The 25,626-nt window shown below is 44.6% G+C and overlaps 1 protein-coding gene across 3 annotated transcripts in view; it reads right to left on the reverse strand.

Annotated features, from left to right (window-relative positions):
• Window positions 1-25,626, reverse strand: part of DNAH8 (dynein axonemal heavy chain 8) — a 336,932-nt gene that overhangs the window by 88,065 nt on the left and 223,241 nt on the right. For all 3 annotated transcript variants that reach the window (XM_089333967.1, XM_089333968.1, XM_051854776.3), the window contains 7 exons: window positions 23,538-23,720; window positions 20,430-20,535; window positions 18,126-18,378; window positions 17,825-18,015; window positions 8,810-8,931; window positions 7,057-7,175; window positions 5,168-5,370 (listed from right to left, as the gene is read on the reverse strand). In XM_089333967.1, coding sequence (XP_089190093.1) covers window positions 5,168-5,370; window positions 7,057-7,175; window positions 8,810-8,931; window positions 17,825-18,015; window positions 18,126-18,378; window positions 20,430-20,535; window positions 23,538-23,720 — 1,177 coding nt within the window. The remainder of the gene's footprint in view (window positions 1-5,167; window positions 5,371-7,056; window positions 7,176-8,809; window positions 8,932-17,824; window positions 18,016-18,125; window positions 18,379-20,429; window positions 20,536-23,537; window positions 23,721-25,626) is intronic.

Here is a 25,626-nt window from a genome sequence, read left to right on the forward strand (position 1 = left end):
TTTTTTACTGCTGTATAGTATCTATAGAGTACATATCCCATAATTTGTTTATCCAGTCTACTGTTGATGGGCATTTAGGTTGATTCCAGGTCTTAGCTATTGTGAATTGAGCTGCAAAAAACATTAAGGTGCAGACCGCTTTTTTGTTTGCCTAACAAACTCCTTTGGGTAAATTCCAAGGAGTGGGATAACTGGGTTGTATGGTAGGGTTATATTCAGGTTTCTGAGGAATCTCCAGACTGACTTCCATAGTGGCTTAACCAGTTTGCATTCCCACCAACAGTGGGTTAGTGTCCCTTTTTCCCCACATCCTCGCCAGCATCTGTTGTTGGTAGATTTCTGAATGTGAGCCATTCTAACCGGAGTGAGGTGAAACCTCATTGTGGATTTGATTTGCATTTCCCTGATTGCTAGTGATCTTGAACATTTTTTCATGTGTCTGTTGGCCATTTGGATTTCCTCTTTTGAAAAATATCTGTTGAGGTCCTTGGCCCATCTCTTAAGTGGGTTGTTGGTTTTGTTTTTGTGGAGTTTCTTGATCTCTTTGTAGATTCTGGTTATTAACCCTTTATCTGTTGCATAGTTTGCAAATATTTTTTCCCATTCTGTCGGTTGTCTCTTCACTCTCCTGACTGTTTCTTTTGCAGTACAGAAACTTCTCAATTTGATGCAATCCCAATAGTTGATTTTGGCTTTGACTGCCTGTGCCTCACAGGTCTTTTCCAGGAAGTCTTTGCCAGTGCCAATATCTTGAAGGGTTTCTCCAATGTTCTCTAATAATTTGATGGTGTCAGGTCACAGATTTAGGTCTTTAATCCATGTTGAGTGGATTTTTGTGTAAGGTGTAAGGTAGGGGTCTTGCTTCATGCTTCTGCACGTGGAAATCCAGTTTTCCCAGCACCATTTATTGAATAGACTGTCCTTGCTCCAGGAATTAGTTTTAGATCCTTGATCAAATATAAGTTGGCTGTAGATGTTTGGATTGATTTCTGGTGTTGCTATTCTGTTCCATTGGTCTATCCATCTGTTTCTGTACCAGTACCATGCTGTTTTGATAACAACTGCCTTCTAGTATGTCCTGAAACCTGGTATTGTGATGCCTCTGGCTTTGTTTTTGTTGTACAAAATTGCTTTAGCTATTCAAGGTCTCCTGCATCTCCATATGAATTTCAGCATCATTTTTTCTAGATCTGAGAATATCTTTGGTATCTTGATTGGCATCACATTGAATCTATAAACTGCTTTTGGGAGAATGAACATTTTGATGATGTTGATTCTTCCAATCCATGAGCATGGAAGATTTTTCCATTTTTTGGTATCCTCTTCTACTTCTTTCTTTAAGATTTTGTAATTCTCATCATAGAGATCTTTAACATCCTTGGTTAAGTTTATTCCAAGGTATTTGATTGTTTTTGTAGCTATTGTGAATGGGATTGATCTTAGCAGTTCTTTCTCAGCCGTGGCATTGCTTGTGTATACAAAGGCTGTTGATTTTTGTGCATTGATTTTATATCCTGACACTTTTCCAAACTCTTCTATGAGTTCCAATAGTCTCTTAGTAGAGTTCTTTGGATCCCCTAAATAAAGGATCATATCATCGGCAAAGAGTTTGACTTCTTCCTTCCCAATTTGTATCCCTTTAATTTCTTTTTCTTGCTTGATGGCTCTGGCTAAAACTTCCAGAACTATGTTAAATAGCAGTGGTGAGAGTGGGCATCCCTGTCTGGTACCAGATCTCAGTGGAAATGCTTCCAACTTTTCCCCATTCAATAGGATGCTGGCCATGGTTTTTCATAAATTGCTTTGATTATATTGAGGAATGTTCCTTCTATACCCAATTTGCTTAGATTTTTTCATCATGAAAGGGTGTTGAATTTTATTGAATGCTTTCTCTGCATCTATTGAGATAATCATATGGTTTTTCTTTTGCAGTTTGTTAATGTGGTGTATCACATTGATTGATTTGCGAATATTGAACCATCCCTGCATACCAGGGATAAATCCCACTTGGTCTGGGTGGACGATTTTTCTGATGTGTTGTTGTATTCTATTGGTGAGAATTTTATTGAGGATTTTTGCGTCTATGTTCATCAGGGATATTGGTCTATAATTTTCTTTCAATGCTGCATCTTTTTCTGGCTTAGGGATTAAGGTGATGCTGGCTTCATAGAAAGAATTTGGGAGGATTCCATCTTTTTCGATTGTTCTGAATAGTTTGAGAAGAAATGGAATTAGTTCTTCTTTAAATGTCTGGTAGAATTCAGCAGTGAATCCATCTGGTCCTGGGCTTTTCTTTGTTGGGAGGGCCTTTATTACTGTTTCGATTTCTGTCTCAGTTATGGATTTTCTATTTAGGTTTTCTATGTCTTCATGGTTCAATTTAGGTAGATTGCATGTGTCCAGGAATCTATCCATTTCTGATAGATTTTCTTGTTTGCTGGCACACAACTCTTTGTAGTAATTTCTGATGATTCTTTTAATTTCTGTGGTGTCTGTTGTTACATTTCCTTTTTCATCTCTGATTTTATTGATTTGGGTCTTTTCTCTTCTTTTTTTAGTTAGTTGGGCCAATGGGGTGTCAATTTTGTTTATTTTTTCAAAAAACCAGCTCTTCGCTTGGCTGATTTTTTGTAATTTTTTTTTTTTTGGATTCAATCCTGTTGATTTCTTCTCTGATTTTAATTATTTATCTTCTCCTACTAGATTTGGGTCTGATTTGCTGCAGTTTTTCTAGGTCCTTGAGATGTGCTGAAAGTTCATTTATTTGTTGCCTTTCCAATTTCTTGATGTAGGCACCTATTGCTATAAACTTTCCTCTCAATACTGCTTTTGCTATATCCCATAAGTTTTGATATGTTGTGTTGTTATCCTCATTTACTTCCAGAAAGTTTTTGATTTCTCTTTTGATTTCTTCTATGACCCAGTGTTCATTCAGGAGCATGTTGTTCAGTCTCCATGTGGTTGCATACTCTCTAGGGTTTCCTGAGTTGCTAATTTCCACCTTCATTCCACTGTGGTCTGAGAAGCTGCATGGTATGATTCTAATTCTTTTCAATTTGCTGAGACTTGCTTTATGGCCTAGTATGTGGTCAATCCTAGAGAAGGTTCCATGCACTGCTGAGAAGAATGTAAAGTCTTTAGAAGTAGGATTGAAAGTTCTGTAGATATCTGTCAGATCCATTTGGGCAATAGTGTCAATTAAATCTGCAGTTTCCTTGTTGATCTTCTGTCCGGATAATCTGTCTATTTCTGAGAGCGGAGTATTGAAGTTCCCCATTACTATTGTAGTGGAATCTAAGTCTCCCTTTAGGTCCCTTAACATATCTTTTAAATAAACCGGTGCCCTGTAATTAGGTGCATATGCATTTATAATAGTTACATATTCCTGTTGAATTGAACCCTTAATCATTATATAGTGCCCCTCTTTGTCCCTCTTAACAGCTTTTGGGAACACCTTTTCTTCTAGTTACCTATCCCCTTCTAAGAAATACTTCCCACCTCCACTCCCTATATGCCTCTTGCCATGAGCCTGCTTCACAGCAACAGTCCACTGATTGGCACAGAGGGAGCATGTCAACAAAGTTAAGCCAATGAGCTTCTTCCCCAGAAAGGGAAAGTGAGGAGAGTTTTCCTGAAAGTATTGAACATGCTGAGGATGTAAGTCACCAAGGCCTTGAGTTCTGCCACATGCAGAAGAATGGTTTGTGGCAAGACAGAAGCAAAGGCACAGATGTGGAGAGAGAAGTGGGACATAGGAGCAGCTGGGTGAAGACCTGGAGAGGAGTATATCTGTGAGAGCTGCGCAAACTCTAAGACTATGAGAGGCACCACTTGTGGGCCAACTCGGATGGCTAGTGTGCTGCAGTAAATCCCGGAGTGAAACAGCCTACATTAAGCATGGCTGAGGAGACTTAACCATGAGTAACTGCCAGTAAAACCTGGGCACACTCTGTACTGGGTATCATCATTCAGAGAGAGAAAGCAACCATTTGAACCCAGATCCCATGTGGGACATGCAAAGGTGTGGTGACAAGGACCAGAGCAGAGACAAGAGGAGAAAAGAGGAAATGAACACAGACCGTGCGACCATAAGCTGGATTGTCAGCATGAAGGGACACGTGGTTGGTACCTGGACATGACCAAATCGACTTTGTAGCATGTGCACATTAACATGATGATAAATTCAATCCAAGTTTTATTTCATAGGTAGGTTTAGTGATTCATAATCAATCACTTTTTAAAGACCTGAATGAATCAACCCTACAGATACTGATACAGAAATCTGAATCTAGAAGACCCCAAATGGAACTGCCAAACAACACTGCGATGGCAGGGTAGGAGGACAGGACACACTCCTTGCTGTCCACGTTAGAGGACGGCTCAGCCCTATCCAGATGCACTCTGCACCCCGTCCTTCAGTCCTGATGACTCACTCACTGCTTGCCCTAACTTACATGTTTCTAACTCCCTGCTCTGCTTCCTTCCCCTGAGTAACTTTCCCTCTATCTCTCAGCCTCCCATCTGGTAAATTGTTATCTATTTTTAAAGATCCTAACCCAAAATATCAGTGGTGTGATGCTTTCTTCTACACCCCAGGCAATCTGAGTGACTCTGAATCCTGCAGTCAGCCACTTCTAGGAAACTCTATTGCAGCAATTGGCACGTTGTCTCCAATTACATGTTTACATCTCTGTATTCTCTGCGCTCCAGGAACCCACCACACTGCTTGTAGTCCATGGTTATTGAGTAAAAGCATGAATGGATGAATCTCTTACTCCTCTGCATCACAGTAACGATTATTCAATAGTGCTTCAATTTGTGACAGAGTAAGTTTTGCTTTAATTTTATAAAGACACAGCAATAGCACGCCTTTGCTCCTGTGTTCATGTTAGGCTGCTATCCATGCAGATGGCCGTCTGTTTACAACTTAAAGAAACAAACAGAATCAGTTTATGGTGGACTAGAGTGTCTCTCTCTGCACAAAGACACCTGTATTGCCACCTCACTCTAGCAGGTAAGTAAGGGATGACAGAGGAAGAAGTTTAATACTTTTTTCTCACTCAACGTTACAGGTGTAGTTCTAAGAACCAGTTACGAAATTATGAAAGGCAAAATTTGAAACAAGAATATAGAGGCTTTGCTAAATTTCACTGATCACTAGTCATACCTAGCTTCAGTTTCTTGGCCAAGGCATCTATCTGAATGGTGGGATCCGATCCCATGGACAGGAAACAAATCAGAGGTGTTCGTGTGTCGCTTTCTTCCCAAGTTTTCTCCAGATTCAAGATAACTGGCTCTGTGTACTTCTCTTCCAAGGAATCTGCAATATACTTTCTTGCTTGAAAAACAGTACGATCTGGGCACCAAGACCTAAAAATGAATGCAATTTAGAGGAAATAAATTCAGCATGTTCATTTTATTATTCTAATTCTGAGCATGTAAAGAATTCATTTTTAATTGGCAAAAGGACAACAAGCTGACTGTCGCTGATATAGGTCTGTCTAAGAGAGACAGTAAGGTTCTCCATCCCTGAAGGAGCACAATTTTAATCATGTGGCTTTGGTGCCAGGCACTGGCAAGGAGTAAGGCAGGGCCAGTAACAAGCCACAGTCCTTGCCCATTGTGGCACATGACAGTGGCCCACCTGCTGCATGGTTTGACGCTCTGCAGTTTTCGGGGGGAGAATCAGTGTGTCAAAGATGCCTCAAGCAAGTTGATCAGCAAGCACTTCTATCATGCCTTTCACATACTGCACATCACAGTAGTACATACATAGGCACATTAAATAAATGTCATTTGACATTTGATATTTTAGACCAGACAAGCACCGTAGATTTTTCTTTGCTAAGAGATTATACCATTCATTTAACATGGAGTCAAGTTTTAAATGAGAGATTTTTTAAAAAATGGATGCATTTGTTCTAATAAAAACAAGCAGACTTCACATACTCTATAAACTATGAGGTCACCGTTGCTGCCATTCTGAGCACTCTTGAGAGTGACAATGTCCAGGAAAAAACTTTTTCTAAGAAGTGCAAGCTTAGCTGTATAACCTTAGAAGAGAAAAAACTGTTCCAAAATAAGCCGGCGCCACGGCTCACTAGGCTAATCCTCTGCCTTGCAGCGTCAGCACACCAGGTTCTAGTCCCAGTCTGGGCGCCGGATTCTGTCCCGGTTGCCCCTCTTCCAGGCCAGCTCTCTGCTGTGGCCCGGGAGTGCAGTGGAGGATGGCCCAAGTGCTTGGGCCCTGCACCCCATGGGAGACCAGGAGAAGTACCTGGCTCCTGCCATCGCATCAGCGTGGTGCGCCGGCCGCAGTGCGCCGGCTGCGGCGGCCATTGGAGGGTGAACCAACGGCAAAAGGAAGACCTTTCTCTCTCACTGTCCACTCTGCCTGTCAAAAAAATTTAAAAAATAAATAAAATAAAAATAAAAAAAAACTGTTCCAAAATAACCCATCTTCTTGTTATTCTTTTTGTGGTTTCATCTTCCCCCAACTTTACCCCTCCCACCTTACCTACCAATCACACACACACACACACATTTTCCAATACAGAGGCCTCTTTGAGCCTTTGATAAAATGCGGAAAGCGAGAAGAGAGAGGAATATTCCTCTTTAATATCAATTTCAAACTTTGGCTTTCATTTTAATAGCCTAAAATACCATTTCTACATTCCAATAGTGCAACATCTTTGGCTTTCTTTCTCAAATGAAAATGATTTTTAGCATATAAATTAGTTGCCTTGTAACTTTTGTGAGGCCTATTTATTAAAAGAAGTAAATTCAACAATAAATGATTCACTCAACAATAAGTGATGAACAAAGTGAATAATAAAGGCCCATTCCTTTTGTATTTTGTTAAATGCACTATCATTCATATATTATCCGAATACATCACTCTCTGCCACCCTCACCCTCTTCTTTTGCCTGTCCAGGAACTGAAGAATTGCCACCCACAAGCCACAGTTTGGAAGCACATACAGTTCACCAGGGTGAGGTCTGTAATTTAATGCCACAACATTGGTGCTTCTGGGATTTGGTAATACCCATTCTCACCTGATGAGTAAGAGCTTGCGGCAGGTGTCTAGCGAATCGTTGTATCCATCAGGGATGATTTCTTCCTCTGGAGCGTCTCGATCAAACCAGTTTTTCCACCCCTTCTCATTGCGAGACACCTAAAAGAGTACAAGGAGTGGGAGAGAAATGAGGTCTCACTACAGCTTGCTACTCACTGGCTGTGCGGACTCTGAATCTCAGTTTCCTCATCTGTAAAGTGGGGTCAACAACACTTTCCGTGGCAGGCTCATTGTTGCAAAGTACTTCTCTCCTAGTAAGCAGTAGTAGCTACCAGATTCTGCACCATGGTACTTAACTTCTAAGTGGCAGAGACAAAGAACAAATATCCTTAAATCAATTTAACCCATCAGCGAAGGGCACAGGCTTTGAGAGATTTTTCAAGGAGTGCTTGGAGACTTTTATCACCCATTCTTCAACCAGACCTTTATCACTTTTCCCCCAAATGATCTGAGCTAGGAGGGCTCACATGTGACCGTACAATAAAACAAAGTTTACTGTTCACCCACACATGGAACCTAGGGACTTCACCCAGTTGATTCTGGCCCCCCCAATGTGGCTGCATAGGTAGCAGCTATATAACATTTCAGAAACACGCCAAGCAGACACAGCTAGTGTAGTGCACTAGGCAGGGCATCTATGATTGTAGCATGAGGCTCCTGTCAACCTGCAATCTAGCATGACCTCATTTGTCAGTCACCAGCAACCATAAGAGGTGATTGTCAGCATCTGACAGTAGGAAACTCTAGGCGACGTCAGTGACAGGCAGTTGTAATATCTTTATTCTGAGTTATGCAATTTTTTCCCATGGCAGTGAAATCCACAATTAAATTTCCAATTCAATTGGAAATATCCAATTTCATCATCAAACAAGAGAAAATAGGGGCAGGCATTGTGGTGTAGCAGGTTAAGCCACTGCTTAGGATGCCCATATCCCAAACTGGAGTGCCAGTTCAAATCCTGGCTGCTCTTCTTCCAATCCAGTTACTTGAAAATGCACCTGGAAGGCAGGTCCAAGTACCTCCACTGGAGACCCAGATGGAGTTCTGGGCTCCTGGCTATGGCCTGGCCCAACTTTGGCTGTTGAGGATATTTGAAGATATTTATTGGGGCTGGTGTTGTGTTGTAGCAGCTTAAGCCACTGCTTGCAGCAGCTCTTATGAGAGCAGCAGTTCAAATCCCAGCAGCTCTGCTTCCTACCCAGCTTCCTGCTAATGTGCCTGGAAAGCAGCAAGAGATAGCCCAACTGCTTGAGCCGCTGTCACCCACATGGGAGATCCAGATGGAGTTCCAAGCTCCTGGCTTTGGCTCAGCCTAGCCATGGCTGTTATGGTCATTTGGGAAGTGAACCGGTACATGAAAGATATCTACCCACCTCTCTTTCTGACACTTTTCCTTTCAAATAAATAAATGAATCTTGGGAAAAAAAAACTCAAATTTATACAAGTTATTTCATCATAGGCAGAAACAAAAATGTAAAAATATAAGTAAAAAGGAACCACCCATAGGTTCCGAATCTGACAGCAACGCAAGTAGGCACCATCAAGAAGACCTATGCCACACAGCAGGAAAAGATGGCTACCTCCCAGGCCCACCTGTCCAGAATCTCCCCAGACAGCCGTAGCACCTGAAACCCACACTGTTGCGCTGGCTCCTTGGGGTGAAGGGACTGTTGGCAGGAGGCTCCCACTACAATGGCCCAGGCGTTCTCTCCTTCGCACCAGCCCTTGATTACCTGGTTCATGATTTCTGCAAATTGTGGAAGTTTACTCAGCTCCACGAGATTCAGCCACGTCATGTCGAGGATCCAGCGAAACGGCTTGGGGGGGCAGGCTTTCAGATCCAGAGCTGCTCCCCCTGGGAAACATATCAGACAGCATGAGTCAGGGCTGCTTAGACTTCCATTTCAGAAATGTATTCTCCAAATAATATAAGTGAGATAACCAGACCAAATAAAATATGCAAAAATTGGAAAATAATCAAATTATAGAAGATGTTCCTATTCTTTTTTTTGGTGCATCTCCTACAAGTCTTGGTGTTTTACTCACTGACTTATACTATCTTATGAAATACAGCAGCAATCCTTTGCCATTTGGTCCTACAAATAATTTTTCCTCAGGTGGTTATGGTCGTTTGCCTTTATTTATTTATCTTGAAGATTTATTTATTTGAAAGTCAGAATTACAGAAAGGGAGAGACAGAGAGGGAGAAGGAGAGACATAGAAGGAGAGAGAGTAAGAGAGAGAGAGATCTTCCTTTTGCTAGTTCATTCCCCCAGATGGCTGCAATGGCCAGGGCTGGGCCAGGCCAAAACCAGGAGCCAGGAGCTTCTTCCAGGTCTCCCATGCAGGTATCAGGGATCCAAGTACTCAGACCATCTTCCACTGCTTTTACCAGGCCATTAGCAGGGAACTGGATTGAAAGTGGAGCAGCCAGGACACAAACTAGGACCCATTTACAATGCCAGTGGTGGCTTTACCTGTTACACCACAACACTGGCCTCTATTTTTTTAACAATCCGAAATTTACAATTTTTATATCAATGAATAGGTTTTCACATGTGATTTTAAAAAAATCACTTCTGAGTCAGTCACATCTAACACTATTTGTTACTGTGGGGAGCAACTGGGAGCAACTCGGACTAGACTAAGTTACTGGAATTAAGACTTATTCTATGCATCTGCTTTCCCACAATATGGCGCTGAGAAGGGAAACAGCTTCTACACAGCTGCCTCCAGTTCAACCAATAAACTGTGGGACCTGCTCCTGATTGGAGGAGAGCAGCGTACTCGGCGTGTGGGTAGCAGAGTTGGGATTGGTGGAAGAGGACTATAAAGGAGGAGAGAGATGGCATGCACCAGGAACATCTAAGGGGAACACCTGAGGAACACCTGTGCAGCCCCCGAGAGAGCCAGTCGGCGGTGTGCCGCTCCCCCGCGGAAGTGGGGAATGTGGCAGGGGGAACCGTCCTTCCACGGAGGTGGAAGGGTCGGTAGCCAACCTGGGAAGAACCAGCAGCAAACCCGGGGAGGGCCGAGCAGACGAAAGAACAATGCAGGGTCCTGTGTCGTTCCTCCACGAAGAGGGGGAGCGACAGTTACTAGATCAAATAAATTGATAGCCAAACAAGTGGATGGGGAGGAAGGGAGAAAAGGAGGGAGGCAAGGAGGGGGGAGTAAATAAGGGAGGATATAGCACACCTGTGAGATTTCTTACAGGGTGATGGTGGTCATCTATTCAACAAATATCTACTGAGAATCCTGTATGCATCTGGTGTGCCTGAGGCACTGGGGATACGGTGGAGAAAGCCCAAGCCCTGGCTCTGTGGAGCTTGTAGGCTGGTGGACAGTATCATGTGTGCAAGCAGATCACAAGTCAAACGAGCGCACCGAGCGTGGCCACTTCCCAACAAACCATGTGATTACATTCACAATTTCAGCTTTCCCCTCTCTCTTGGTGAATCTTAATTCTAGCTCCACCATTATCTAACTCAGATGTATGCAAAACAGTGCTTCTTGAACTTACATCCTCCCACTTTGCACCCCAGTCGTTGGTCAGTAAAAGCAGCTGTGGGGACTACAGCCGTTTGCTCTTCCTGAGAAGATGTGTGAACTCAAGTGCTGTCCCCACGTAAACCCTGTAAACCCCGCTGCTGTGCCACAGGGGCCTCAGGGATCAGCAGCTGTGAGAGCCCAGAGCACTTCCACCACAACAGCCAACCCTCTGCTCTCTACTCTGCCCACCTGCCCTCTATCTCACACCATCATGGCTAATGGAAGACTCTCTGTTGGAGAAGCAGCCACTAGGGAGAGCCACCTGTGGTCTTAAAGACTGTGTTTCTCGGCCGCACTAGGCTAATCCTCCGCCTTGCGGCGCCGGCACACCAGGTTCTAGTCCCAGTTGGGGCGCCGGATTCTGTCCCGGTTGCCCCTCTTCCAGGCCAGCTCTCTGCTGTGGCCAGGGAGTGCAGTGGAGGATGGCCCAAGTGCTTGGGCCCTGCACCCCATGGGAGACCAGGAGGAAGCACCTTGCTGCTGGCTTTGGATCAGCACAGCACGCAGGACGCAACACGCCGGCCCTAGCGGCCACTTTGGGGGTGACCCAATGGCAAAGGAAGACCTTTCTCTCTGTCTCTCTCTCTCACTGTCCACTCTGCCTGTCAAAAAAAAAACAAACAAAAAAAAAAAAAACTGTGTTTCTCTAAGGCAGAAACAAATCCATGCCTTTTCCTCTTGATCCCAAAGAAATGTCTTCATGTGGCAGAGACTGGACAATAACGGCTTCCTCTCCCCTTGGTTACTGGCAGGCTTTCCTTCACGGCCTAACATATTACTAGCCCATAATAGTCATTCCCCTGCCCCTTGCATAGTTGCTTGCTATCCTGTAAGAGTTGTCTTTGCTAAAAGTCACCTGAGCTGTCCTTTTAGGGTTTCTACTAAAACTGGACAGAGCTGGCTGCAGCCAGAACTGTAACTGGAGCCTGGCCTGACTGACAGTTAGCTCCCGGTTCCCAACCTTGTGAAATGACGCACCCCAGGACGTCTCAGCAGTCGTATTTGAACACGCCTTGCCGGGGCCGGCGCCGTGGCTCACTAGGCTAATCCTCCGCCTAGCGGCGCCGGCACACCGGGTTCTAGTCCCGGTCGGGGCGTCAGATTCTGTCCCAGTTGCCCCTCTTCCAGGCCAGCTCTCTGCTGTGGCCAGGGAGTGCAGTGGAGGATGGCCCGGGTGCTTGGGCCCTGCACCCCATGGGAGACCAGGAAAAGCACCTGGCTCCTGGCTCCTGCCATTGGATCAGCGCGGTGCGCTGGCCGCAGCGCGCTGGCCGCGGCGGCCATTGGAGGGTGAACCAACAGCAAAGGAAGACCTTTCTCTCTGTCTCTCTCTCTCACTGTCCACTCTGTCAAAAATTTAAAAAAATTAAAAAAAATAAAAATAAAAAAATGAACACGCCTTGCATGTAAAGGCCTGATTTGTTAAGGGGCATGCTCTGCGCCTACCGTGTTCCGTCACTGAGTTTTGACCACTTCCCATTTACCCTAACCCCAGATGCCTCCTGAATGAGGAGATGAATTTGGATTTTGTTGTTCTTATTTCTCCCATCACCTTCCAGGCCTTTGAAAATCAATCTTCCCTAATGCAGCTGCATTAGGTGTTTTTCTAAGAAGAGTAGTATGGGTGTGAGCGGGTGGGCCTGCTGCCACACAACGCGCCTTTGGAGACACCAGGAGAAGACAACTAACCCAGAGCAAGTACAGCGCACCAAATTCCCCTAAACACCTGGCTCTGCCACTTACTAACTGCCAATCTTGCTTAGCTTCCTCTCTGTCAAATGGGTATGATATTAGAATCAACCAGATTGATTGCTATGAAGGTTAAATAAATTAATGTATGTGAATGCTGGCATTGTGGCAAGGTTAATCTCCTCCTTGCGATGCCCACCACCCAAATTAAAAGTAGCCAGTTCTAATTTTGGCTGCTCCACTTCCAATCCAGCTGCCTATTAACACACCTGGAAAGCAGCAGATGATGGCTCAAGTATCGGAGTCCCTGCCACCCAACTAGGAGACCCGAATGGAGTTCCTGGCTCCTGGCTTCAGCCATGCTTACTGTAAGCATTCGGAGAGTGGACCAGCAGATGAAGACATCTCTCTTTAACTCTTTTCTCTCTGTGTGTCCCTCTCTCTCCCTGCCTTTCAAATTAATTAATAGACCTTTTTTAATATATATTTTATTTTATTTAATGAACATAAATTTCCAAAGTACAGCTTATGGATTACAATAGCTTCCCCCCCATAATTTCCCTCCCACCACAACACTCCCCTCTCCCACTCCCTCTCCCCTTCCATTCACATCAGGATTCATTTTCAATTATCTTTATATACAGAAGATCAATTTAGCATATATTAAGTAAAGATTTCACAGTTTGCACCCACACAGAAACACAAAGTGTAAAATACTACTTGAGTACTAGTTATAGCATTAATTAAACACCTAAGAGTAATTGTGTATTAATTACAGAGTTCAACCAATAGTTTTAAGTAGAACATAAAAAATACTAAAAGGGTAAAGTATTAAGTTTTTTTTCTTTTTCTTTTTTTTTTTTTTAAACCTTTTAAAAATTAATGTATTGGCTGGTGCCGTAGCTCAATAGGCTAATCCTCTGCCTGCAGCACCAGCACACCGGGTTCTAGTCCCGGTTGTGGCACCAGATTCTGTCCCAGTTGCTCCTCTTCCAGTCTAGCTCTCTGCTGTGGCCTGGGAAGGCAGTGGAGGATGGCCCAAGTGCTTGGGCCCTGCACCCCCATGGGAGACCAGGAGGAAGCACCTGGCTCCTGGCTTCGGATCGGCGCAGTGCGCCAGCCGTAACGGCCATTTGGGGGGTGAACCAAAGGAATGAAGACCTTCCTCTCTGTCTCTCTCTCTCACTGTCTAACTCTGCCTGTCAAAACAACAACAAAAAATAACGTATTTAGAAAGTTTAGAATGATCTTGGCCCACAGTAAGACATATGCAATCATTAGTGGTTATTTTAATGTTAAATTTATTCTCTCTCTCTCCTCTCTGTCCCCTTTGGAAGGCTTAAGTGCAGCCCAACCTGGAAAGCCGAGAGCAGACTCCCCCCACAACAAGGTGTCTTCTTGTCTATGTGTCCAAGACAAAAGAAAGATAATGCCTTTCTTAAACAACCAAGCAGGGTAAACAGGTAGATCGCTTGTTCCATGAGGCAGGATTCCCCCAGTATTCACTTCACTTTTCAAAGTGTTCTGACATTCTCAGCTGAAGAAGAAAGTCAGTCACCTTGCAAATATTGTGGAACACAAACAGTAATTGAAATGAAAGGACTATCACACTCGGGAAATCAAACGCTTCCTCTATGACAAATAACTCCTTTCCCCCTTAAGTATTGAGTTCAAAATCATTTCTTAGAAAAGCATCTATGACTCAAGAGCCATATTTGTCAACTTTGTAAAAAAAATTAAAGATAAATCATACTATCTTTTAAAAATAATTCAATCAAAATGTAAGCCAGAGGAAAGTGAAAACAAGCTGTACAATAAACCAGTTTTTTAAAAAGAACGTTTAAAGAACAGACATTTTTACTCCCGAGCTGTTTGTGCTTCTGTCAATCAACCTGTCATATAATCCCAAATTAATCTGCCGGAAGCACTGCTCTGTTCGTGCCACATCCCTGCTAATAAAACAGTGGATGGCTCCCTGTAGTCAGCCAAATGGAATCGAAATTCTTCTTTCTGGTTCTCTCTGGCTCTCCAGTTTTATGAAACGGGGTCACAAATGTGCTCACATCACAGCCCAGGTGTGCGGACTTCGGATATTTCTGTAACAAATCCAATCGTCCCCGACGATTCCATCCCTACCGTGTGGCTGCATTTCTCAGTCCCCTCTGACTTACACGCCCTCTTTCCCAGCAGCCAGACTCATCCCGGTAACAGCTCCAGCGTCTCTGGCCTTGCTAGGCAAGGGGAGGGCGGATGGGGCTATGTCTTGATGGGGTGGGTGCCTGAGACCTACCCGCACAAGTCTCACACGCAGACTGGGTCCTGGTACTGTATCCTCTGGGCTACAGCAAACCTTATCGGACCTGTAGGGACGCAGGGCCGACACCCACAGCCCCAGCCCCTCACCTGGGTCCTTTCCTGCAATTACAAAGTTCCTCTGCTCTGCAGCTCCTGGCTTTGAACCCCGGATCTCCACCGCATCCCAGCCCTCTCAGTTCTTCCATATTCCCATACTCCTGCTTGACAAACCTCTGGTTCCTCTGCGGAACCACCCTCCTCCACCAGCTCTGCAAGGTTGCTTCCCCGGTGGGTGTGGCATCGGGTAGAGCACGGGGACATCCCCTAGCCCCCATCCCCGAGTCTCCCCAGCACCCTCCTCTAATCACCTGGCGCTCAGCTTCAGGAAGCAGGGAAGAGATAAAGATCTTTAGCCGGCGCCACAGCTCACTTGGCTAATCCTCCGCCTGCGGCGCCGGCACCCCAGGTTCTAGTCCTGGTTGGGGCGCCAGATTCTGTCCCGGTTGCTCCTCTTTCAGTACAGCTCTCTGCTGAGGCCCAGGAAGGCAGTGGAGTGTGGGGAGCAACTCGGACTAGACTAAGTTACTGGAATTAAGACTTATTCTATGCATCTGCTCTCCCACAATATGGTGCTGAGAAGGGAGTAACAGCTTCTACACAGCTGCCTCCAGTTCAACCAATAAACTGTAGGAGCTGCTCCTGATTGGAGGAGAGCAGCGCGCTAGGCGTGTGGGTAGCAGAGTTGGGATTGGTGAAGAGGACTATAAAGGAGGAGAGAGACAACATGCACCAGGAACATCTGGGGAACATCTATCTGAAGGAACACCTGTGCAGCCCCCGAGAGAGCCGGCCGGCGGTGTGCCGCTCCCCCGCGGAAGTGGGGAAGGTGGCAGGGGGAACCGCCCTTCCACGGAGGTGGAAGGGACGGTAGCCAACCCGGGAAGAACCAGCAGCAAACCCGGGGAGGGCCGAGCAGACAAAAGAACAGCGCGGGGTCCTGTGTCGTTCCCCCACGAAGACGGGGAGCAACATAATGGTGCCGTGACTCGGATAGGAAGCCTAGGCAGGGTTTAGTGTCGTTCCTCCATGAAGAAGGGGAGCGACAGTGGAGGATGGCCCAAGTGCTTGGGCCCTGCACGCACATGGGAGACCAGGAGAAACACCTGGCTTCTGGCTTCAGATCAGCGCGGTGTGCCAGCCGTAGCGGCCATTTGGGGGGGGGTGAATCAATGGAAGGAAGACCTTTCTCTCTGTCTCTCTCTAACTCTGCAAAAAAAAAAAAAAAAAAAAAAAAAAGAGAGAGAGAGAAAGATCTTTGCATCTGCTCTCTTCCTTAGACCTCCAGCTCCCTTTTCCCTTCTACCACCCACTGCAGATCAAAGCGCCAGCTTTCCCACTGTCTGCCTCCTTCCCAGGGGCCATACTGCAGACGGATTCAGGAAGCAGAGCTAGCTTGCTGATAAGCAAAGACTTAAAAGCAGGCTCCCCATTCCACTTCCAATCCACTTCCATTCCACAGAGGCCCAGTCCATTTGGGCTGATACAATAAGATACTATTCGGTGGGTAGCTTTGAAACAACAGGAAATTACTTTTCACAGTTCTGAAAGCCAGAAACAGTGAAGTCCAAGATCAAGAACCCAGCAGATTTGGTGCCTGGCCAGGGCTCACCGCAGGCTCTCTCTACATCCCTACACGGTAGACGTGAACAAGCTTCCTCTCATCACTAGCCCCATTCACAAGGGCTGTGCCTCATGACCATGACCTGGTCATCTCCAGAGGCCCTACCTCCTAAAGCCTTCACCTTGGGGTTAGGATTCCAACGTACACATTTGGGACGACACAAACTTCCAGACCGCAGCACACAGGCAGAGGCTTTCCCAAGCTCCAAGGGCCATTTTGCTCCCCCTGCTCGATTCTCGCGTGCTCCAGTGTTGTCATACCACACAGCCCAGTGGCCTTTAACACAGTAGATGTAAATTGAAGTCCAAGAAAGTGTTTAAAAGATGACTGAAATGAGTCCAAAGGGCCCTCTAGATTTGGCAAATTGATGCTTAGTTGATTTAAATGTCAACCAAGACCGAAGCCCCATTTGCTTGGGCCCTTCTCTGTCGCACCTGTCCCCTCTCTCTGGGGTGGTACCTTTGTTTCCTCTTTGGTCCCCCACAGCCTTTAGCAATCTGTCCCTGAGCTCACACAGCCAGCCAGTGTGCACTCCTTCCCCTGGCTCCCGGCACACAGTGCACATCGTACTGCACCATACTGCTTCCCCCTTACATGACCTTAAGATACCAATGTCCTCAAGGTGTCTGAGACCTGAGAAAAATCAGATGGTGTATTCCCATTGTGTGTGAACTACAAGAACTAACATCTGTGCTGTCAAGAAGACAGAGGCAAAGAAAAAAAATTTGGAGATCATAAAAAATTGCTTGCAAAGTTTCTACAATGATAATTGAACCTGCATCTCAAGAATGAATGAAGTAGAGAAAGGATAATAAAAAGGTATAGATGACTGCCTGTTAAAAGCGCATCATGTCTTAGCACCTTGTCATCTGAATTTTTATTAGGACACAATTGCCCTGGTGTATCACAGAAGTGGATTCACCACGTGAGGAGGGCACTTCACAAAGTCCACGGGTGACGGGCAACAGCAGAGTGGCTGAGATGCTGCTTGGGACACCCGCATCCCATGCTGGAGTGCCTGGGTTCAAGGTCCACCTCCACTCTCGATTCCAGCTTCCTGCAAATGTGTATCCTGGGAGGCAGCAGGTGATGGCTCAAAGAGCTTGGGTCCCTGCCACCCTGTGGGAGACCTGGATTGAGTTCTGGGCTCCTGGCTTCTGCCTAGCCCAGCCCTGGTTGTTGTGGGTATTTGGATAGTGAACCAGCAGATGAGAGCTCGCTCACTCTCTCTTGTTTTCTCTCTGTGTCTCTCCGTCTCTCTTTCTGCCTTTCAAATAAATAAAAATAAATAATTTGTTTAAAGTTCATGAGGAATGAAATTAAAAGATACATTTATTTTTGTGCAAAAAAAAAGCTCATGGAAAATGTATATTACAGAAAAACTAGGCACGGATTTCAAAACATTTTGCACCCAATGAAGCTACTCTTTCCATTCCATTTTCTAAGAATGCAGTGAAGTCGCTTCGTGTATCAAAGAGCACACCAAGAGCAACGTCCTTTACGCAAAACGGCCGGACTCCAAAGACTTTACCTTTAATGAGAGCCTGAAACTCCTTGTGCTTAACCGTCCCTCTCTGGAGATCAATCTTCAAGGTCATGAGCAGTACAAAGAGGAATTTGTGGTTTTCATACAGGCCTCTGACCGAGTATGTAAAAACCTCGTATGTCAGATACTCGATAATATTTGTAATTCTCTTCTGAGGTAATGGAGACTTTTCAGATCTGCAATCAAATCAAAGTAAAAGAAATTAATTGCTGCAAGAGTAGAAACAGACACAAGCATTTTCAGTTACTGCTCTGAGGTGGCTGGGATGGAGGCAGTGCGGACTAACCTGGCCATGGACTGGTCAAACAGCTTCAAGAACTGGGCCAGCGACGTCTGGTACATGATGTTGACCATGCTCATCTCGGTGATGAGGAAGTACAAGATGCTCCCACGCGTGGCTGCCGGCCGGAACTCCTCCTGGGCTGTGTTGATCTTGATCTCCGTTTCTGCCGCCACGTGTAGCTTTTCGCTTACTTCAGCTGCTGTCTGCTTGGTGGTTCGGAGAACGCCGATGAGAGACTCGTCATCCACCAAGGAACCTAAAATCCCCAAACAGGAAAACTGGAGAACCCCAGATGGAACACACAAGACGCACGACTTCGGAAAGGATACTGCTACTTTTCAACTCGACTTCCCCAAAATCCACAGGGCATCAGAAGACTAAAATCTTGAGATAGCAAAAAAGCTTCTACCTGCCAGCCAACGCCTGAAGCCTTCCAAACATTTCTACCAAGGGATTATCCCCCAGTCTGCCTGAGAATCCTGAGGGTAGCCCACGGGACTGATGAGTCTTCAAACCTCTGAAGACAATGATCATGTCCTCGGATCTTGCAGCCCTTGCTCAGGGCATACGCGCTTACACCCATCATCACCTTCATCTCCACGTGTGCCCTGCTTGCCATCCCGCTTATCTGAGGGGGTAAGCTGACCTGAACACTGTACGTGCATGGCTGACTGGCTGGCAGCCGAATGGGACTCTCCCCTCCCACGGCTTGAGTGAGGTAGTCCTTGTCATGGAGAGCCCTGGTCCCTCCGTGTCTCTAACCAGAGTACACCCGGGGACAGCACCAGTGTCTCACCAGAAAGAGAAACCCTAACTTTATTTTCAGTTTTACCTTTCATTATTGGTTTTGGCACAAGTAAACTTTAGCAAGTCTATGAGAAGAAACTCAGTGTTAAGATACAAAAAAAAAAAGACACTTTGGACACACACATGGCCATGCTTTGGTTTATCCTAGAGTGCAGGATCGTGGGCGAGCACCACAGGAAGTGTTGAGGTTCTCTGGTGGGCATGCTACATCCAACTTGTGATTGATCGCCTGGGGAAGGATGTCGTGAGCTGGCTCTTTCCTGGCTGGAGCAGGGGAACAGCCCTCGGCTCTCCTTGCTAATCCTCATATTTAGAATTCCCAGAGACATCTCAGGTGTCTGGAGAAGTCACTGGACTGAGAGACAGAAAACCTCCCAACAGAAGCAGTGCAAGTAAGGCAGACAGATGGACTTTTCACTGAGCTCATCTTAAAGGTAAAGTTTTTTTTTTTAAATAAGGATTTTTTTAAATGTTGCTGGGAAAAATTCCTTACTAGACTGACCAAAAATAGTGGAATTTAGCTGGCTGTAACTTGCCTACAACAGAACAGTATGATGTTTGTTGCTTTTATTTTCTTTGGATGAAACTTTCCTTTTATATACTGCAAAGAGAGTAGATCCTCCTAGTGGAGTATGATCTGATCATTGGACTGTGCAGAGGGGAGCCTACCCCTGACTTCCAAATGGGAGGCAAGCCAAGAGGGAAGTGAGCTGGGCCTTTGGTACCCAAGCTCCTGTGACACAGATCACACACATCATAAGCCACTGCAGTAGCTGCATTTCAATGCCAAATCAAAGAGTCAACCTGAGTTGCACTGTGGTCTAGTGGGTAAAGCAACAGCCTGTGACACCACCATCCCATATGGGTGCTGGCTCAAGTCCCAGCTGCTTCACTTCTGACCCAACTCTCTGCTTATGCACCTGAGAAAGCAGCAGAATTTTTCCAAGTGCTTGGGCCCCTGTACCCATGTGGGAGACTAAGAAGAAGCTTCTGGTTCCTGCTTTGATCTGGCCCAGCCCTAGCCTTTGCAACCATTTGGAGAAGTGAACCAATGAATGGAAAATCTCTTTCTGTCTCTCTCTGTCTCTCCCTCTCTCTCTCTGTAACTCTGCTCTTCCAAATGGATAGGATAAAATAAAAATCTCATTTAAAAAAAATGAGTCAATCTTAATAAAAGAAGAAAAAAAATCACAGATTGTGCACACCAGTTTCCTTTGGGCTAGCAAATCAGCCCATTATGAGTTACCTAACTCTGTTGGGAGCCCTTATTTTTCTCAGGAGAGAGCAATTATATCAAGAAAACTGTGCTATTCTCAGATTCTCAGTGTGTATGTGCTAATTCAAAAATCAGACTCTCTGCACTGCCTCTTTAATGTCTAAGTGGAAATTGCTTTGATTGTTTTTGCACTGGAAATCTGACTCTCCCTGACAGGTCCTAACAGTGTGGTAGGGATCCTGGTTCTGACTCCATCGTTCCACTGCTTCCTAACAACACAGTACCTTTCGTAGCACTCAGCTTGTAGAGGAGGTTATCCTCAAGCTCTTTCATCTTCCGCTTATTAAAAGTTACATCCTCCAAAAGCTTAACCCTCTCAGACTCTAACTCCTGTTATTAAAAAAAAGTAATAATAACATCAGAATTATAAATGACAGTTATCATGGCAAATTCAATTTACAGGTGTTTATTATCACTTTAAAACGTTTAAACCAAAGTGCCTTTCCAATGACAGGAGAAATTACTATCATTAGTCAAATCTATCTGTATTTTTTTTTCTCTGGACAAATTAGAAAATTACACCCACTAGCACTGAGGTTTCAAAGCATGCCTGAGACAATGCTTTACTTGCAGTAGGAAGTGGTAGAAATGAAGAGTCATTAACACCAAGAAATCAAGGGGTTCCCCTGGCCAGATGTCAGCTCAGGGCTTAGGACTAACCATGAGAACCCAAAATAGCTGCCAATGCAAATCCATATTCCACTGTATTTGCATCCAATTCCACCAGAGGGTATAAACTGAATGTTTGGAAGGTATGTTTTCTATCTAAATATATTTTAGAAATTATAATTTGAAAACGGCTGCAACACCAATGCAATGAGCTCTCATGGAGCCTTCACCTACATTCACCGAAGAGCATTTTGCTTTATCACTGTCTCCGTAAGTAACACTCATTATGGTCAGTGTTATTATTGCTGACCTACTTGCAGATGCCATGACCTTTACCTCTAAACACGTTAGGAAATCTCCTAAGAACCAGGATATTGTCTTACATAACCAGAGCCCGATATTCAGGTCCAGGACGTTTCACACCAATACAATACTCTTCCTAAAGAAGAGTCTTGACTGCAATAATCTCAATCACATCCCTTACAGCAACTGTTTTCTGGCCCTAAGAGAATCACGCATGGCATAAAGAATTTGATCAATGGGTGCTTTAAAACTTATTTGAGAAAGTTTCCTGAAAAATTGCTCCAGAAATTCTACTACTTTCAGAGTCTTCCCAAACCAGGTAGTCAATCAAAAGCCACAGCACAATATCTATCCAACCATCTACCATGGTTTGTATCACAGTCTGCCTGTACCTTGTTTCTAACTCAAGCCCTGTCCTGTTCATTTTTGTATTCCTGACAGCCCTTGTCTTGAGGCATTGAAGAAAAGGAACTCAAACCAAAAAATATTTGTCAAACTGAATTTGGATGAGTGCCTTTATCATATATTTGGGGAAGCTGGGAAGCCAGTAATGTGTACTCCACATCGTATCCAAAATATAACACACACACGCACACACACACACACACACAGCTAGTTACTGGCTGAGACAGACCTGGTACCCTTGATATCCAACTCCAAGACTAGCATTCTTGCCATTGAACTAGCAGCTTTCTCATGTTTGGTGGGGTGATGAAAAGTGTGGCTGTATTTGCTGGGAAATGGCTAATGAATCATGTTCGTTAAAATACTCTCGTGTGTGTGGTAATATAGGAATGCACAGACAACACGAAATCCCAGGGGCTTCCTTTACAGTATGACAGGGGAAAGTAGGCCTGAAGGTGCAGTGGCCATGGACTCAGTTTCACAGCCTGACTGCAAGGCTTATGTAGGAGGCCTAGCAGGATGGGAGGCCCATGTGCTGTTAGAGGGTAAGACCCTTTTTCTCTCTCTGGTCCCCATCTGTTCATCTGTGAAAAAGGGGAGCGGGAGAGTAACAGAAGGATTGTTAGGAGGGGTAATCTTAATATTCAGGAAGCCCCCTGCAACATGAAGAGTGCATTCTGTTTCCTCCAGCAGGGTTGGTACAAGCATTTGAGCAGAGCGTGGGTCTGGGGCGCTCTGGAGCCCTTTAGGCAGTGGAGTGTCCCACCTTCCGAAGTCAGAGCAGCCTGCGTGAAGGAGCTGGCCCAGGGGAGAGCCATCTCACAGTAGAGCAGCAGGCAAGGCCAGTGAAACCAACGAGGACTCACATTTTCAACAGTGGACAGACACCACGCAGTCGTGAGAGGTGAGGAAAGCAGGGAGGGGCAGAGGCAGAGCCTCTCTGCCTGCCTGTGGAAGTGGAGCAGAGTCCCCTTCTCAATTGCATAAGCCCCGGTTTCCGGGAAGCCAGCACCAAACAAGCCAGACGGTGCGTCTTCCACTGCACCAGACTGGCCGCCTTTCAAGGGCTGTCCCCAGCACGAGCCACCTCTACTAACCAGGTGCAACTCTGCTTTCCGTTTTACTCTTTCTTGGGTGTCTGTAGCACTTCTCTTTCCCTCGTTGCCTGTGTCTGCTCTGGGTCTGTAGCCCTGCATTTGTAGCTCTCTCCTGTCCTTGTCTGCCTGGCCATGCTTTTTTCCCACCCTCCCATGTTAGGCCTCGCTGCTCTGATTTCTAACTTTGCCTTTGTCCCGAATCCCTAATACTAAAATTAGTTCTACTTAAGCAAAGTATAAATTTTATCATACTTTATAAAAATGTACTCATACATGCAAATATGTAATTATATTTTATACAAATATATTTTATGCATAATTTAAAGCTTTCTATTATCTCAAAAATTAGTTTTATCTTGTATCAGTCTCCTAAAAGCTTTCAATGTTGAAATGTTCTTTGTTTCATCAGAACCCTCAGTTTTGCTTAATTAATTTCTCGGCTTTAGCACAAATTTCTTATAATTAAAATAAAGGCCTGGCTCCCTATATCATTAGATTATTAGACTATTGGGGTTGAAACTACTACAGCGGTAATAACAGCCATTAGAGAATTTCCTTTTTCTCTGGGATCATTGTTTTATTGAATTTCTGAGGTGTCCCTATGACAATCCACAGGACTATAGACATAAGAATCAATATACTGAGAGGTTTACAGACAAAAGCAGAAAGAGTGTGTGTGTATGTGTGTGTGTGTGTGTGTGTGTGTGTGTGTGTGTGTTCAGGGTTAGAGAAGGGATGGGTTACATTTCTTTACCAGAATCAAGATGGCAAAAGAAACACGTCCTTATGTTAACAAAGGTACATATGATTTGCTTCAATTTTTTCTTTTCCATGTGCTCAGAAATTTCTGAAGACGTTTTTAAACACACGCTATAACCTATCACAAGCAGAATTCCTGTAAGTGGAGAGAGGGATTACCTGCTTCTCTGTTAGAATGACTCTCCTTAGTAACTGATTCTCAAGGCCTTTCATTGTAACTGTAAAATCAATGACTGACGTTTTAGCATTGATCTCAGGGGTAAAAGCAGGGTTTGGTAACTTCGTAGTAATATACAGTTTAAATGTATCCATGATATCACATTCCTTATCACCGACTTTCACCTACATAAATTCGGGCATAAAATTAAAAACAGATTAAAGAACAGGAAAAGGAATTTTGGTTCAATTTAGGAAAGAATTTACCAAAGGTCAGTGCTGTGAAACTTAAATGTGCTGGGAAGGAAAGCTGTAAAATTTTCACCACTGATAATAAAGGTTATTTGATTTAGAATAATTTAGATTTGTGGTCCTGTCCCAAGATGTTTTTAGCCACGATACCAAGAAAATAAAATGAGAAATTTGTGCAAAATAAATGTTCAATAAAAGAAAACTCAGGTGAACCCAAGATTTGACTTTAAAATTCCAATAAGTGTGAGAGTACTTCAAAAAGTTCTTGGGAAAATGGAATTAAAAGATAACTTTACCTTGGTACAAAAATGTTTGAAATCCACACATAGATTTTTCATAATATACATTTTTGTGAACTTTTTGAAGACCCTTTGTAAGCATGGATTTCAGAATTGTTTTGCACGAAAATAAGCTTATCTTTTAATTCCATTTCCAGAAACTCTTAGCAGTACCTTCATACTTCTCATAGTTGTTTGTAGTTCAGGAGTTACTATCTTGTTTTTTCAGTAAAGGAAATTATTTTCTGCTATGGCTATTTGCTTGACAACAGAAATAGTTCATTTAATTTCCAAAGAAAAATGCCAATTTTTTTTTGGAAAGATAACATTTACCTTACACATTATCACTTGCATATGTCAGAAAACAACTAGTTCTGGTTATTTAAAGGCAGGTGGAAATCATAGAAGTTTTTAATAGCTTAAAATTTTAATTAATGCACATGTGATAAAAAAATGACAAAGACCACTACCACATTCTCAGGCACCATGCCTTCACATTGCAGACAAGAATCCAGGATCTTCTGGGGCAAGCATTGTGGCATAGTGAGCATCTCATGTGGGCCCTGGTTTATGTCCCTGCTGCTCCACTTCCGATCCAGCTCCCTGCTAACGTGCCTGGGAAAGCAACGGAGGTTGGCCCAAGTTCTTGGGCCCCTGTAGCCACGTGATAGACCTGGATGAAGCTCCTGGCTTCTGGCTTTGGCCCAGCCCAGCTCTGACCATTGCGGCCATCTGGGGAGTGAACCAGCAGATGAAAGATCTCTCTGTCCCTGTGTGTCTCTTCCTCTCTTTCTGTAACTCTGCCTTTCAAATAAACAAATAAATCTTTTTTTTTTTTTTTAAAGAATCCAGGGTCTTTTAAAGATCTTCAGAAGTAGAGATTCTGAAATCCCCTTTGACATGTTAAGTATAACATATAACATAATCCAGACAGAAAAACAAAACTGCACGGTCTCACTTATATTGGGAATCTTAAAAAGCTGAACTCGTGGAAACCGAGAATTGAACATAGTAACCAGGTACCGGGGGTGGGAGTAACAGGAGGAAATTGGCCAAATGGCACAAACTTTTAGGTTAAGATGAACAAGTTCCAGGTATCCAAGGTACAGTGTGGTGGTGATGGAGCATGTATTAGTCACCTTTTCAACACTGCAACAAATACCTCAGAGAAGCTACTTACAGAAGAGGTTTATGTTGGCTCCTGGTTTTGGAGGGTCACGGTGCAAGACAGGGTGGCCCCAGTGGCTCAGCCATCTGGTAAGGCCAGGAGATGGCAATGATGGTGTGTGTGCAGAGGAAAGATCACATGGTGAACGAGGAAACAGAGGGAGAAGCAGGGCCCAACTCAGCTTTTATAACCAACCCTCTCAGAGGAAATGCCTTCTGCAGGGGAGAGGGTGGGAGGTCAAGCCTCAGTGACTTAGAGACCTCTCACTGGGACTAGTGCGGTGGCACAGTGGGTAAAGGCACTGCCTGCAGTGCTAGCATCCCATATGGGTGCCAGTTCAAGTCATGGCTACTCCATTTCCCTGCTAATGCAACTGGGAAAGCAGTAGAAGATG

This window comes from Oryctolagus cuniculus, chromosome 5, assembly GCF_051225735.1.
Source record: "Oryctolagus cuniculus isolate XC-2025 breed Fujian yellow rabbit chromosome 5, ASM5122573v1, whole genome shotgun sequence".
NCBI lineage: Eukaryota > Metazoa > Chordata > Mammalia > Lagomorpha > Leporidae > Oryctolagus > Oryctolagus cuniculus.